At 42.6% G+C, this 15,864-nt stretch overlaps 1 gene segment (V, D, J or C); it reads right to left on the bottom strand.

Moving 5' to 3' along the window:
- Positions 1 to 1,000: 1,000 nt before the first annotated feature.
- LOC140732711 (Ig kappa chain C region, B allele-like) lies at positions 1,001 to 3,617 on the bottom strand. The segment is given in 2 exon segments: positions 1,001 to 1,591; positions 3,288 to 3,617. Coding segments are annotated over 2 exon segments (594 nt in total).
- Between the last annotated feature and the right edge of the window lie 12,247 nt (positions 3,618 to 15,864).

Below are 15,864 nucleotides of genomic sequence, written 5' to 3'. Positions count from 1 at the left end.
CCATAGTACTAAAACCAACTGACTGTCTACTTGCGCAGTAAAGTTGTACGTCGCTGTTTTCCGCTCACTGCACTCACTGAGTTTTAGAGAAATTGTGCTGTTCTTATTTACTTACTTGTTTATCTATTTATTTATTTGTTTGTTTATTGTGATACATTGCGGATTAGTCCCCGTGAACCCCCGAATTAATTCTAGCCTAATCATGGTACAAATTAAAATGACAAATTAATCTACTATCAGTACGTTTTTGGACTGAGGGAGGAAACCGGAGCACCCGGTGGATATTCACGCGGTCACAGAGAGAACTACAAACTCCCAACAGGCAGAGGTGAGAAATGAACATGTGTCACTGGTACATCGTGAACCTTGTAAGGCTTTTCTTGTTTTTTTTCCCCCATTGCTTCAGTTGTCTGTAAATTGACACTTTTCATACAATCGAATCTAGAGCATGATTGTATTAAGTCTGGGCTCATTAGTCATAGTCAATGAACTATGATTATTTTTCATTAATTTGATTAATAAATTGATTATTTTAAAAGGATGTCTGTCAGGAACATTATTTAATGTTTACTTAGGATTGTTTGGTGCACAAACGAGTCTCTGATAGAGTAGAACAATGTACGAGTAAGAACGCTGAGGTTATATATACGTCCACCTCCTAGTCAGACCAAATGTGCCCTGTATGGTGCACACGGTGGTTTACCTGCCGCGATGCAAAACCTGTTGACTGGACAGCTATCAAATCGGTGTTGCGCAATGATTAACTACGCCAGTTTCTTCCATTGTATTACACTGTGCCAAATGAGCCGCGCCGTGGAACCTGAAAACCAGTTGAGACGCGCTACAGGTACAGGATTGCCATTCAGTACTGTAATCAAGAGGAAGCAATTTCCACAGAGAAAAGAGAGGCGAGTGATCAATCTTTCTCAAATTTCCGGTCAGTTTTTCCCCCATCAGAAAACAAACGAAATGACCTTGCATTTGAGATAGGTTTGCTGACTTTATTGAACCACTACAAAGAGTGCTGCGGATGCAATAGTCGCACCCTGGCTTCAGTTATGTTATTTAATGCACCGAAACAAATTTCAATTAATCTGGAGTCTTCAATCAACACTGGCTTTCTGTCAACAGAACAGAGTTTACAGTAATCAAATCGTAAAAGCTGAAGCTTCCGCTGCAAAAGATTTTTTTTTAATACAATATTCCAATGAATAAAAGGAACAAGTTGTCAAAGAACTATTCTTAGGTCAGATAACAGGTTTATTTCATCAAACACAGCGGGATCTTGCGATATTTGCCCGTGGCGGGTTTGCTTTAGTCTCGTGTTTAACCACACAGGAGTAAAGCTCGTGTGAATTCCAGTCTGAAGCTCTCAATGTCAGGTAACTGCTCACAATGAACGTGTTGTCCGTCTCCTGTTGCAGTCGGCTGTTCTCAACGCCATTCCTTCTCGCACTACCGTCCACAGCCCACTCAATATCCACAGCACCCGGATTAAACCCGTTCACTAAACACACAAGCGTGGCGGTGCCCTTCACCCTGATTTCGTCCGCTGAAGGAGGCAAGACCGATACGACTGGGGGCCGAGGATCTGGTTTAAAAAAACAGTGCCAGTTATGTAAAGGCCAAAGAAACGATTTCACATAGCACTGACACATTCAATGCAATTAACCAGAATGTTTTTATCTCTACACATTTCAAAGTAAGAAATCCATACCAGCTGTTTAAGCAGCACAAGAATTTTCATTAAGAATGTTGGAATTAATCTAAAACTACGACAGTAATTACTTCTTTTAGTGCATTCTCACGGTTAATAGACAGGAGAGATCGACATAATTTCTGCAGCGCACTATTGTACACAGATAATTGTTCTCTATTTCCTTAGCTTTCTCTCTCAGAAGAACCAATTAGTCCTCGGGAACCCTAAAGTTCAAGATGTATGAAGCTAAATAGTTAAGTAGAAATATAAAATAGTGAAATGTGTTGCACTGATTCAATACCCCAAATTTTAAACCTTCTGTAATTCATTTTAATATTCGAAAGCTATCAGTTCTTTTCTCCCTGTCGTGCTTTATTTTGAAAACCTGTTGAAGCTAAAAGTAGATCTTTCAAATTAGTAATGTGATGTGGTACAATCTTTTCCTAATTTAATAAAGCAATCAAATTGTTAATATTAAGTTATAATATTGAACAAAATGATCTTGAACAGCTTAACCTGTGATAAAGAATAAATCCCGTTATGAAAACAAACGAGGAAAACGCAGATACTGAAAATCTAAAATAAAATCTAAAAGTGGTGGGATTACCCAACAGTTTTTTACACTGTACATGTGGAGAGAAAAACCAGACGAAATATAATAGGCCAATTCTGAAGTATCGTGGACAGAACATATAGCCTAGTTTCGCTCTCTCGAGATGCTATATACTAATTGCGTGAACGCGGTCGCTCAGGAATAGAATTGGCCTCTATGTTTCCGTTCTTTCCTGTATTCCATCCTTCTCGGTGCCACAAACTCCTGTAGGGTTGATTTCTATGTTACCTCCGAAGGAGACAGCTTTCATTACAACTGAGATTTTGAATTGTACGACCACGGGAACAACGACTTCACTGGGATCGGATGGTACCGGTTACAGCCTAACTGGCATAAATATTTATTGATATCTATTTATATAGAGATACAGCGCGTAATAGGCACTTCCTCTTCCGCACCGCCCCGCAAACCCTTGAGAACCCCGACTGCATCTAAACCAATTAATTCTAATTATTTGACAATAAGATTGCAAATGTTATAAAAGGCTTTAATATGTTCGATAGTTCTGGAGAAATAGAAAGACGCTCAAAATAAATTCAGCTCAACATAAGGCATGCACATCGGGAGGGCACCTCTCTGGAATCCATTTTTAGAATCGTTGTGAACACTGCATCGCGGTAACAAACAAAATTATTATTCATTGTCATCTGCAAATGCTCTGGGTGATAATTTTATTATAAATTTTGAAATTGAAAGCTATTTCACAAAAACTTGGAGGAAACTATTAACTTTCATTTCCAATTATTCTGCTGAACCGTTCGAACGGGAGGGGAAAACGTGCGCAGTCAGTGAGGGGTGTGGGTGGTTGAGGGTGGTGATGTTGGCGATATGGTTAACGTTAGAACAGGAGCGCAGGATTCCATAAAGACAAACTTATTATGGATACATATTCTCTGCATATTTAAAGTTAGATTATGTAATTATTTTACAACGTTATCTATAACACACGCATTAGAAAGAAGAAATTTTACTTACTGCCCACTGCCACCCTTGTTCCTTTTCCGAATATTAAAGCGTCTTTCCACATGGCGCAGTAATAGTCCGCAGCGTCCTCCGATTGAACGTTAGATATTGTGAAATATCCCGTATTGCCCGACTGAGAGCCGGAGAACCTTTCTGAAACTCCCGGACCTCTTCCAGGGCTGCCCATGCTGGAATAATAATAGACTAAAAGCCGGGTGGTCTTTCCGGGAATCTGCTGACACCAGGACACAGGGTCATAATTCCCTGGACTGGCCCCGGACATGGTACAGCTTAATTGTAAGTTCTGCCCCGGACTGATCGACTTGGAAAGCGGCTGAGTTACTGTAATTTCTGCGCGTAAATCTGGAAAAAAAACAATGAGGCAGAGTTTGTAATGAAAAACGTGAGAGAAACGTCCCAGTGAATCGTCCTTGAGAAGAAATCTAATATTGCTGAAAATAAAATACTCACAAGTCGCAAGATAAAGGAGCGCACTGACAACACGGATCCAGTAAGACATTGTAAATGACCGAATTGAGTCGGGCAGTGGAGCGGTTTCCGGGTGAAGTGGTTTCTAAACTTGTTTTCAACTCGCTTATGAAGTGTGTTGCAAGGTGTCACCTTATTAATGCAAATTATAGCCTTCCTTGAAGCCAATCAGAAGTTTCCCGCTTCTCCGTGTGACCCCATTCAATCCAGAAATGGTTACAAGTTCCGTATTTCGTATTACTTCGATGTGTTTTAAATATTAAAAGCAAAAATTACATGAGACCCCATGTAATTATTATCGAATTAATTTTTGATTCGATACCCTTATTTTCACGGTGCTCAAATACAGATAAGTGTTCCACGAGTTTATTCAGGATTGTTCAGTTGGAATAAAAGAAAACTGAATTTCTTAATCCGATAATTAAGATCAGAGACTTTTCACGACGCAACATTGCATATTATGTATGTAGGATTTAGAATCTCAATTGTTATGAAAAAAAAGAAGCAGATCTCGCCGGTCAACAAGTCCATACCCGGTCAAGTGCCCAACTAACTGTATATTAATCCGATTTTCCTACATGTGAGCCGTAGCCAACTTCAGAAAAACATTAACCCAATGAAACATTGCACAGCAAATAATTTCTGGGTTGATATTTAGGAAGAGCAATTGCAATGAAATGTATTTTCTGCTTTTAGTGAACTGTCGGGACTGTGCCACAAATTTTCACCCAGTTATTTCGGTGCTCCGGGCAGGACCATAAATCTTGCCATTGCACTTGAATTCAATAAGATAAAAATAAGCTTAACCGACCCGGGGGTGGAAACGCACATTTTACCCAAGAGATTCACACCAAACTATGCCTTCGTTCATCGGGATGTTGAAAACAAAACCTGCTGCTCTGTTTTAAAAGGTTCATCACATCGGCATATAGTATCATCCTTTAATCGCGAGCAGTATAAACTTGTTGATACAAGTTTAGGATATCATGATATCAGGATTTCATATGATTGGTACATATTCAATATACCAGACAATTTCTGTCGGTGGAGAAGCAATGAAAATTACAAACTAGCCCTGAATCAATGACAAAAATAATGCACCATGTTAACGCATCAGGGCATGGGGTCAGATACCGAAATTTATTTTCGGCTTTTTAATTAACTGATGTTCAGAAGTTCTCCGGATTTCTTACTTGCAGAAGTAAACATAACACAGATATAACACACACTAATTTAAGAGAGTACGCGTAAAATCTACCGATGAATTACGCATAAGGTAAGTGTTGTAAGATACGAAACGGTAACACTTCGAATGCAATGTGGCTGGGAGTTCAGAAGCCTAATGGCCTAAAGGAAGAAACTTTCTCCTATCCTGACCTTCTTGTGTTTATGCATCGGAGTCGTCTAATTGATTTTTGAAACTCAAAGAGGATGCTGGATGAATGGGTTGGATAAGAGCATAAGAACATAAGACATGGGAGCAGAATTAGCCCATTCCGCCCATCGAGTCTACGCCGCTATTCCATCATGGCTAATCACGGATCCCAGTCAACCTGCCTTCTCGCCATATCCTTAGATTCCCTGAGCAATCCGGAAACTATCAACTTCCGTTTTAAACAATAGCTATGGACTTGGCTCCACCGGCCTAACGCTCCTCATATGCTAACCGCTGCATTCCGGGAATCATCCCCGGCAACTATCTCTGGGCACTCTGAAATGACAACACATCCTTTCTGAGATATGGGGACTGAAAGTGTTGACGCTATTCCAAGTGCGGCCTGACAAGTGCCTTATAAAGTCTCGGCCTTATCCCCTTGCTTTTATGCTCTATTCCCGTTGAAATAAATGTCAACATTGCACAGACTCAACCTGTGAATTAATCTTCTTGGAGTCTTATAAGAGTCCTCCTACACCTTTATTGTTTCCATTTTGTCTGCATTTAGATAATACACTGCACCATTGTTCCTTTTACTAAAGATATTATCATACATTTCCCAACATTGTATTCCAACTGCCACCTTTTTGCCCGTTCTTCCAATTTGTCTAATTCCTGAGGCAATCGCATTGCTCGTTCATCACTACCTACCCCTCCACCTACTTTCGTATCATCTGCAAACTTTCTCACAAAGCCATCACTTCCATTATCTAAATCTTTGACAAACAATGTGAAAACTAACGATCCCAATACTGGCCCCTGAGCAACACCGGTTGTTACTGGCAGCCAACCAGAAAAGTCCTTCTATATGCCCACTCGCTGCCTCCTGCCTATCAGCCATTCCTCGATCCATAGCAGTATCGTTCCTGTATCTCTATAGGATATTATCTTGTTAAGCAGCCTCATGAGTGGCACCTGATAAAACATTCTGCTAATCCAAGTAAATGACATGCGCTACCTCTCCATTCTCCATCCTGCTTGTGGCGTCCTCGGAGAGCTCTGATAGATTTGTCAGGCAAGACAAATACAGAGCCATGTTGACAGACTTATTTTATCACCAGTCTCCAAGAACCTTGAAAACTCCTCCCGATTAATTGTCTCTAAAACATTACCTACTACTGAGGTTAAGCTAACTGGTCTATGATTTCCTTTCTTTAGACTTTCTTACTTCTTAGAGAGTGGAGCGAAGTTCGCAGTTTTCCTGTCCACCGTGTCCATTCCAGAAACAAATGATTCGTGAACTCGTGAAAGATCATGACTAATGCATTCGGTATCTTCCCAGCAAACTCTTTCAGGACTCAGGTATATTATACATTTGGTCCAAGTGATTTATCCAGCTTTAGGAATTTCATTCTCCCTAGCACATCTTTCCTTTGTAATACCAATGGTACTCACTCCTGCTCCCTGACACTCACGGACCTCTGGCACACTGCTCATGTCCTCCACAGTGAAGGCTGATGGAAATTACTCATTATGTACATCTGCCATTTCATTGAAACCCATTAGTACCTCGCCAGCATCATTTTCCTATGGCCTAATATCACCTCTCACCTCCCTTTGACTCTCTGGATAACTGGAAAAACTTTTAGTATCCTACTTTATATTATTGGCTAGTTTGCCCACATATTTCATCTTTTCCTTTCTTATAGCTTTTTAGTTGCCTTTTGTTCGATTTTAACAGCTTCTCAATCATTCAACTTCCCACCTGCTTTTGCAACCTTATATTCCCTTTTCTTGACTTTTATGCTGTCCTCCCTTGTCAGCCACGGTTGCCTGCCCGTGCTATTTGAGAACAACTTCTTCTCTGAGTCATATCTATCCTGCGCCATGTGAACTGTTCCCAGAAACTTCGGTCACCTCTGCTCTACCGTCATACCTGCCAGAATCCTCCTCCAATCCGCCTGGGTAAGCTCCTCTCTCATGCTTCTGTAATTCGCTTCACTGCATTGTGTTACTGATACATGTGACTCATGCGTCTCCCTCTCAAATTGCAGTATGAATTCAATCATATCATGATCACTGCCTTCTCAGGGTTCCTTGACGGTAAGTTCCCTAATAAGATCTGGATTATTACCAGATAACCTGTCTGAGATAACCTTTCCCCAAGTAGACTCAAGCACAAGCTATTCTAAAAATCCATCACGTCGGCATTCAACAAATTCCCTCCTTTGCGATCCAACATCAACCTGATTTTCCCAATCCTCTTGCATGATGAAGGCCCCCATTACAATTGTGACATTATACATTTTACATCCCCTTTCTAGCTCCCTTTGCAATCTCAACCCCATATCTTGGCTATTATTTGGAGGCCTATATATGATTCCCATGATGCATTATTTGTTATCCCTGCAGTTTCTTAACTCCACCCACAAAGATTCCGACTATGGGTTTCTTTCAGCCAAGGCTCAATGATACCCACGATATAATACAATCACTAATTGCGCATATTGGCGATGGCTGTTGTATTAAAACTGCAGGGTCGATTGTAGCCAATAACAAAAACTATCTTTGGCATATGGAAAGGTGAGACTAGGTATGGCTACATCTTGTTCATCAGGTAGGGTACTTTGATTAGAGTTGTTGCTGAAATTCTCCTGTAGAGTTCTTATTGACGTTACCCTTCCCCTTCTCTTTTGTTTTCCTTGAAGTGCAGGGGAGGGAGTGGACATTAGGGATGGGCCATGTCCGTATTTTGAGGGTGAAGGAGGAAATGGCCTCCTGGGGTGTGCTCAGTTTTACGCTCTTCTCCGTAATAATGATGTGGTCACTGAATGTTCCCTCTATCCCGGAAGTAGTATCTTCGTCTAAATCTTTCCTATACAAAGAAAGGTGTGGAGCTAAATAGAATAGCCTAAACCTAGTATCTAGCAATCTACCTTGTGGGTACATACCTCTTCCTAAGGCAGGCAGTCTCCAGGGAACTTGTTCAGTTTGATGATTACATTATCTTGCTGAGATGTTAGTGTAGCAGAACGCTGAGAATGCGATTGACCTGAGGAATGAGGTTGGTTTGATGACTTTGTTATTGACCCGAAGTTCCTAAGTTCCCTTTAGAGGGAAATGGGGAGGGCTCTGTGCCGGCACATCGTTGCCCAATTCTACATATGACCGTCAACTGTCCATTCCTCTCCATACATGCTAGAAGAACCCGCAAAGTTCCTCCAGCTTTTTGAGTGTTCGCCGTATAAGTATTATAATAATTAGGAAAGCTAAATCAATTGCGTGGAGAATTAAATACTCGGTTTTACTTCGAATACAAGAGTCTATTCAGGTCTGGACACGGGAGTCGGGACAATAGTAGACGAGGTTGTTGGGCAGCAAAAAAAAAGAGGATTTGCGAGATGTTGAATGTGGAACCGACATAGGCAAAGGCAACTGAACTGCATCTGCAAGAACGCTAATCACTGTCGGCTAACGCTGGCTATCTGCTGTAAGTTCATGGACTGCAGCAGTTAAGCAGAACTGGCAGACACCTGATTCGACTGTTTGTGGTGAGCTGCTGAATTGTTCCTGTATGAAATGACATCTGTTCCTCCAATTGAGATTGAGCTTGTTGAAACGAGATTATCTGACTCATTACTTCGGTCACTTCTCCCAAAACAGATTCGATCGCCTGTAACTTCTACCCTATCTGGACAATGAATCTCAGGGACAAGGTCAGCTGTTCTCTCTCTGCTGTATCAGTTTTCGTGGGCGGGACTCGCAGTCAGTAGGTTCCTATGTGGTCCAAGTGTGGCGAGGGGGAGAAACACCGAAGTGGGTCGAGAACTGCCAACAGGGCCGTTAACTAAAACTCTCAAGCTGAAAGTTAAATTCCACCACTGCTCCTGGAAGCAATACTCAGATACGAACTAAATATCTCTTTTTTCCAGCGTCAGTCGAAACGGTAGTCCTTTCTCCCGGACAGGAACAGGTTGCGTAGGCTGCGTATCGTTGCTTTGGGTCAAGTCTCAACAATTTTGTCATGAGCAAAATTGGAGACCTATTGCTCAGCCCAACTGCGGAGCCGCATGGACTCCCTAGCAGAGTAGGTGGTTGTGAGACGTTTACCATCTCATCCATATTCCCTGGTTCCAGACATAAATTCCCTACTTTGCCCTTTAGTTGCCAATCTCTCACTAGCGACTCTGGTTTCAACGCATCAATAAACTGCTTCGCTATTCTGTATTCCAATAGGCAAGGACATTTCCTGGCCTCTCTTATTCTGAAATTTTCCCTTTTTCTTCTATCTCCCATCCGATTTCAGGTTGTAAAACTTTGCATATGCCTCCTTTTCCTTTTTGATCAAATTTGAAACATCTCTCATCATCCAAGGTTTTGTTACCTCGCTATCCTCGTCTTTGATCCTTAAAGGATTACGTTGGCCTTGATTTTTGACCTTCACGGAGCTTTCAAATGTTAAGTGTGCACTTACATGAGAACGACAGCTCCCTATCTACTTTCCGCGAGACTGGGTAAGTACTATTTCCCAGTTTAGCACAATTGGTCTAACAAATTATGCTCAATCAAACCGTTGGGCATTCAAGAAGCCTCAATTAATGTTACGGATTCTAAAGTTATCCACTGCAATCAGGCTGTTCCTTTTGCATTTTCCATGTTCAATTGCCTTATTTGCTCCACGATCTCTCCTCGTCTGTACCTAGACTATGCTGTATACTGATTGTAACTTTTCTATGCTTCATTTGTGCCCATAGAGATTCACAGGATGAGTCCTCCATCAGTTTGACTCTGTGGTTAAGAAGGCACAACCCTTTGATTGAGTTTAGCAGCCATAGAGGACCCTGGTCAGAGCGCAATTGGAGTACTGTGCTCAAGTTTTAGTCGCCTTATTTTAGGAAGGATGTGGAAACCATAGAAAGGGGTCAGAGGAGGTTTACATGGATGTTTAAAAACGCAAACAAGAGGAAATCTGCAGATGCTATAAATTCAAACAACACACACAAAATGCTGGTGGAACGCAGTAGGCCAGACATTATCCATAGGAAGAAGCACAGTTGACGTTTCGGGCCGAGACCCTTCGTCAGGACTAACTGAAAGGAAAGATAGTAAGAGATTTGAAAGTGGGAGGGGGCAGATCCGAAATGATAGGAGACGACAGGAGGGGGAGAGATAAAGCTAAGAGCTGGAAAGTTGATTGGCAAAAGGGATGCAAGGCTGGAGAAGGGAAAGGATCGTGGGACGGGAGGCCTATGGAGAAAGAAAGTGGGAGGGGAGCACCAGAAGAAGATGGAGAGCAGACAAGGTGTGATTGTGAGAGGGACAGAGAGAGAAAAATGAGAGGGGAAAAAGGGAAAAAATAATAGATAGATAGATAGATAGATAGATAGATAGATAGATAGATAGATAGATAGATAGATAGATAGATAGATAGATAGATAGATAGATAGATGAATGATTGGATGGATGGATGAATGAATGAATGAATGATTGGATGGATGGATGAATGAATGAATGAATGAATGAGGGATAGGGTAAGAAGGGAAGGCGGCGCATTAACGGAAGTTAGAGAGGTCAATATTCATGCCATCAGGTTAGAGGCTACCCAGACGGAACATAAGGTGTTGTTCCTCCAACCTGAGTGTGGCTTCATTTTGACAGTAGAGGAGACCATGGATAGACATATCAGAATGGGAATGGGACGTGGAATTAAAATATGTGGCCACTGGGAGATCCTGCTTTCTCTGGCGGACAGAGCATAGGTGTTTAGCGAAATGGTCCCCCAGTCTGCGTCGGGTCTCACCAATATATAGAAGGGCGCACTGGGAGCACCTGGCGCAGTATACCACACCAGCCGACTCACAAGTGAACTGTCGCCTCACCTGGAAGGACTGTCTGCGGCCCTGAATGGTGGTGAGGGAGGAAGTGTAAGGGCATGTGTAGCACTTACCTCTCCTCCCCTTCTTATCCCACCGCTAGTTTGCTTATTTATTTATTTGTTTGTTTGTTTGTTTATTTATTTATTATTCCCTTTTTTTCTCTCTCTTTTCTTTCTCTGTCCCTTTCACTATAACTCCTTGCCTCTCTCCATCTCCCTCTGGTGCTCGCCTCACCCTTTCTTTCTCCCTAGGCCTCTCGTCCCATGATCCTCTCCCTTCTCCATCCTTGCATCGCTTTTGTCAATCAACTTTCCAGTTCTTAGCTTTATCCCTCCCCCTCCTGCCTTCCTTCTCCTATTATTTCGGATCTCCCCCACACCCTCCCACTTTCAAATCTCTTACTATCTCTTCTTTCAGTTAGTCCTGATGAAGGGTCTCGGCCGGAAACGTCGACAGTGCTTCTTCCTATGGATGCTGTCTTTCCTGCTGCTTTCCAATTGCATTTTGTGTGTGTTGCTTACAAGGGTGTTGCCTGGATTGGGGAGCATGCCTTATGAAAGCAGGTTGCGTGAACTCGGCCTTTTCTGCTTGGAGCGACGGAGGATGAGAGGTGACCCAATATAGGTGTATAAGATGCTGAGAGTCATTGATCGTGTGCATAGTCAAAGGCTTTTTCCCAGGTCTGAAATGGCTAGCATGAGAGGGCACAGATTGAAGGTGCTTGGAAGTAGGTACAGAGGAGATGTCAGGGGTAAGTTTTTAACGCAGAGAGTGGTGAGTGCGTGCCAAGGGTTGCCGGCGACGGTGGTGGAGGCGGATACTATAGGGTCTTTTAAGAGACTCCTGGATTGGTACTGTACATGGAGCTTAAGAAAATACAGGGCTATGGGTAACCCTAGGTAATTTCTAAGGTAAAGACATGTTCGGCACACCCTTGTGGGCCGAAAGGCCTGTATTGTGCTGTAGGTTTTCTATGTTTAAATGTCTGTCACTATTGCTTCGGCTAAATCTTAGGATACCCTACACCAGCACGAGAAGGGTTCCAGTTGCTCGAGGCGGCTTAGCACGAGCCTTTCTTTTCTACGATGGAGCCGCGGTGTCAATGAACTGTCATGAGTTTAGCCGGAGACTGAGTGAGAGTGACTGAGAGGGAGAGTGAGAGTGAGGGTGTGACAAAGTGAGGGAGCGAGAGAGTGAGAAGGGGAGAAAGAGAGACAGAGAGAGAGAGTGCTCTGTATTGTACAGCTGAGGGAAATTCAAAGTTCTATGTTCAAATGACGTTTATTATCAAATCATGTATACTAAATGCAACCTTGAGATACGTCTCCTTACAGGAAGCCACAAAACAAAGAAATCCCATAGAACTCATTAAAAACGAAGAGCGTCAAACACACATTGTGCACGGGGGGAAAGAAACAAATCGTCCAAACAATCAAAGTAAGCAAATGATATTCAGAACTGAAGTTTACGTAACTGAGTCCAGCGCTGCGAAGCCAATCATCACTGCGGCCGGTTCAGGAGTCCGATAGTTGCAAGCCACAGCCTCACAGTCCAGTGCAGAGGCGAGTAAACATCGCAGAGCAGCGAGCGGAATGCCGATCAGTCTCACGCCCCCCAGACACCCTGGCATTTTCAATCCCGGCCGGCGCTTAAATTGGCCAAACAATGTATTCTTCCTCGTTCCTGGACCAGGGCCCTGCCGGTTCGATACTCTGCCGTCTCGACTCTGCTTCTCCACGGATCTCCCATTTCGAATTGATTCCAAGATCGCTCCAGCAATAATCAAACGTTGGCATTTCCCCCGCTCTCTTGCTCCGGATTGACCTCCTCGATTCAGCCTGTACACAACGGTACTGCACCTTCGAGTCTTCAGATCACATCTCAAAAATGCCAGGTCGCACAGCGGTTTCAAAGGCTGAACTCCGAAACGAAAAATACAGGCTATTGATGTCAGTGATCGTTTTCAAGAAAAGGTGTGGCTAATAGAGTACTTAATCGTGTTTGTTGCCATCAAGTCGTCACTGCGCTTCGCCATTGCCATCCTAAATTGGAAACGAGTCAATAGCCCCATTACTGCAGGGCTGGGGTCATATATAAGCCTTACTGGGGAAGGATAGTAGAGTGTACCCCCTAACGTCAATTAATGAGCCATATAAGCTTCGTGAGATGTGGTAAATATATAATTATCATCATTTAGATGTCTTCTTTACTTTTTATATCGGCAATTAAAATTGTTTTTTTACCATGAATAGCGGTATTTACATCCAGTGGACTTGAGTAAGTGACTGTGTTGGTGTGAGTCTGCGGCTGGAAGCAAAACCAATCATGAAACTCTTTTAGGGCAGCGTATAAACTGTCCTTGGAACAGTACTGAGATATCCCAAAAAGTAGCGACTTCCTGACACCAAGTTTAGAGATAGGCATTTCTGGCAAATACATCGGTAAATAAAGTCATACGATTGAAGTCTGGAAAGAAATAAAATTAAAGTATTCTTTCAAGTCAACTTAGGTTGTCAAGTAAAGTAGAGACAGTGCACCTGGGGAGGTCACAAATCCATTCCACCAACTACAAGCTATATTTAGAGTATAATAGAATGCCTTCCTCAATCCTTTAGGGAAAATAACACTAAAAAAAAGCACGGCGCCGTCGGGGGGGGGGGGGGGGAGCCTTCTACTTCAGTGGTAAGCTTTAACATTGTTAAATATTATACAAGACAAGTTTTATCACTGCATCTTGGTACATGTATCAATAATAAACCAATTCGAACCGCTGAAGAATAATGGCTGCAACGTGTATAAGCTCTAAAATTCATTGCAGTTAATGAATAATCACAACGCACCTGCCAAACTGGCGACTTCTAACAACAAGAAAGACAATTGTTACAAGTACGTGGGAACACCGACACCAGCGCTAACAACTGTAATCCTTCCAAAATTGTGAAAAAATATTTTCCTTCTTTCATTTTCTCTACGGCCAGTGATGGCAATTCCTCCTCAATAATACTGAGGGAGTCCGGTAACAGAAGAACTACAGCGCTGTAGGAGATCCGCTCACAACTATCCCTTCAAGGCGAATTAAAAACGGCCAATAACCGCTGGCTTGCTCAGCAACACGTAAATCGCCAAAACAAGCGGGACACGAGTGCAAGGGTCAAAACAAATTAACGCTGGCGATAATCTGACTTACTTAAGTGTAGTTCCAGGAATTGAATTTAGTGACAACTTAGAAAAAAGCATATTTTCTTAAGGTTGCGCTGTCTGCATGGACGTAAGTCGCCACAATCATGCTCAATAAACGGAAAATCCTGGCGTTTTACTAGAGTCAGGAGCCGATGACATTGGAAATTGGCCTTAAACCACAGAACTAAATTTTGACATAATTCGGTTAATAACGCAGAGCTCCTGGAGCAGACTAGAAAAAGTAAATGTGTGGTATAATTTCCTCAAAGCATTGCAGTAAACATTACGGTCCGACACTCGTCTGTGAGAAGCGGAGGGTTGGACATGGGGCTTGCAACCACAACCTGTAAAAACCCTAAGCCACAGAAACGTCAAAAGAAGCCCTAAAGACCACATCCCTCGGCAGGAATGATCTTCACCTAAAAGACGTATGAAGTCGGGTGGTGAAAGCGGAATGAACAGGGACGATCATCCTTCGGCCCGGGACTGAGACCTCTGCCGAGCTGCTCTCAGCGGCCTGTGGGGTTGATGTGCTTAAGAAGAAGAAGGATGGATTTCAGTTTTAAGGGTCTGAAAATCACTGTCTCGTGTGCAGGTTGAAATTCCTGTATGAACACTTTCTTTCATGTAGGGCTAACCTTTGCCAACGCACTCCCATTATCACGGGAAAATATCGAAGTCTCTTTAAACGCCCGTTTTGCTCTTCTTCCAATGAAACGGGCACATGTTCGCCTCTACTTGAGTCCAACAGTCTATTCTCCTGCTGTCTCCTTGGCAAACTTGGATTACTGTTTGGAGGCCTTATGCCATTTATCTCTCCCATGCCATGGGAAGTTTGGTAATGGAAGATCTTCACTGTAAATGCAATTACCTACGAGCTTTGAAACCGTACCACTCACCGCTCCCAATAATTCTCGTGCTATTCCGGTCTAATGTAATGTACAAAGATATCATTTGAACCTGGAGTTCCATGCCGGCCTGGAAAGTGCCAGAGGAAATGAATGCTTCTGCCACCACATGACTTAAAGTTAAAGCGTTTAAACATCGCCGCAATCATCATTCCTATAGGCAGGCTAGTCTTGGTGAAGATGGGGATCTGTGGTGGAGGAGTGTATTCTTACATATAGCAGCTGGAAATTTTGAATTGAATTGACTTAATTTCTTACATCATTCATATACATGAGTAATAAAGATCTTTACATTACGTCTCCATCTGTGTGTAATGTGCAATTTATAATAAACAGTATGTATAACAGGACTATCAATATTACATAGAAATACAATTGCTTCAGCATGAATTAATCAGTCTGATTGTCCTGGTGGCTAAGGTATCCCTGAGCCTGTTGGTCCTGGCTTTTATGCTGCAGTACCGTTTCCCAGATCGTAGCAGCTGGAAAATTTTGTGTTTGGGGTGACTCGGGTCCCCAATAATTCTTCGAGTCTTTTATACACACCTGTCATTGTAAATGTGCTGAATAGTGAGAAGTTCACAGATGCGCTGGGCTGTCCACACCAATCTCTGCAGAGTCCTGTGATTGAGGGAAGTACTGTTCCCATACCAGGCAGTGATGCAGCCAGTCAGGATGCTCTCAATTGTGCCCCTGTAGAAAATTCTTAGGATTTGGGGGCGCATACTAAATGAAAATATACTTGGAGAACTCAACCGTCT

Source organism: Hemitrygon akajei, chromosome 9, assembly GCF_048418815.1.
Source record: "Hemitrygon akajei chromosome 9, sHemAka1.3, whole genome shotgun sequence".
Classification (NCBI taxonomy): domain Eukaryota; kingdom Metazoa; phylum Chordata; class Chondrichthyes; order Myliobatiformes; family Dasyatidae; genus Hemitrygon; species Hemitrygon akajei.
Note: the sequence above shows the minus strand (reverse complement) of the source record. Positions and strands in the feature narration are given on the sequence as shown.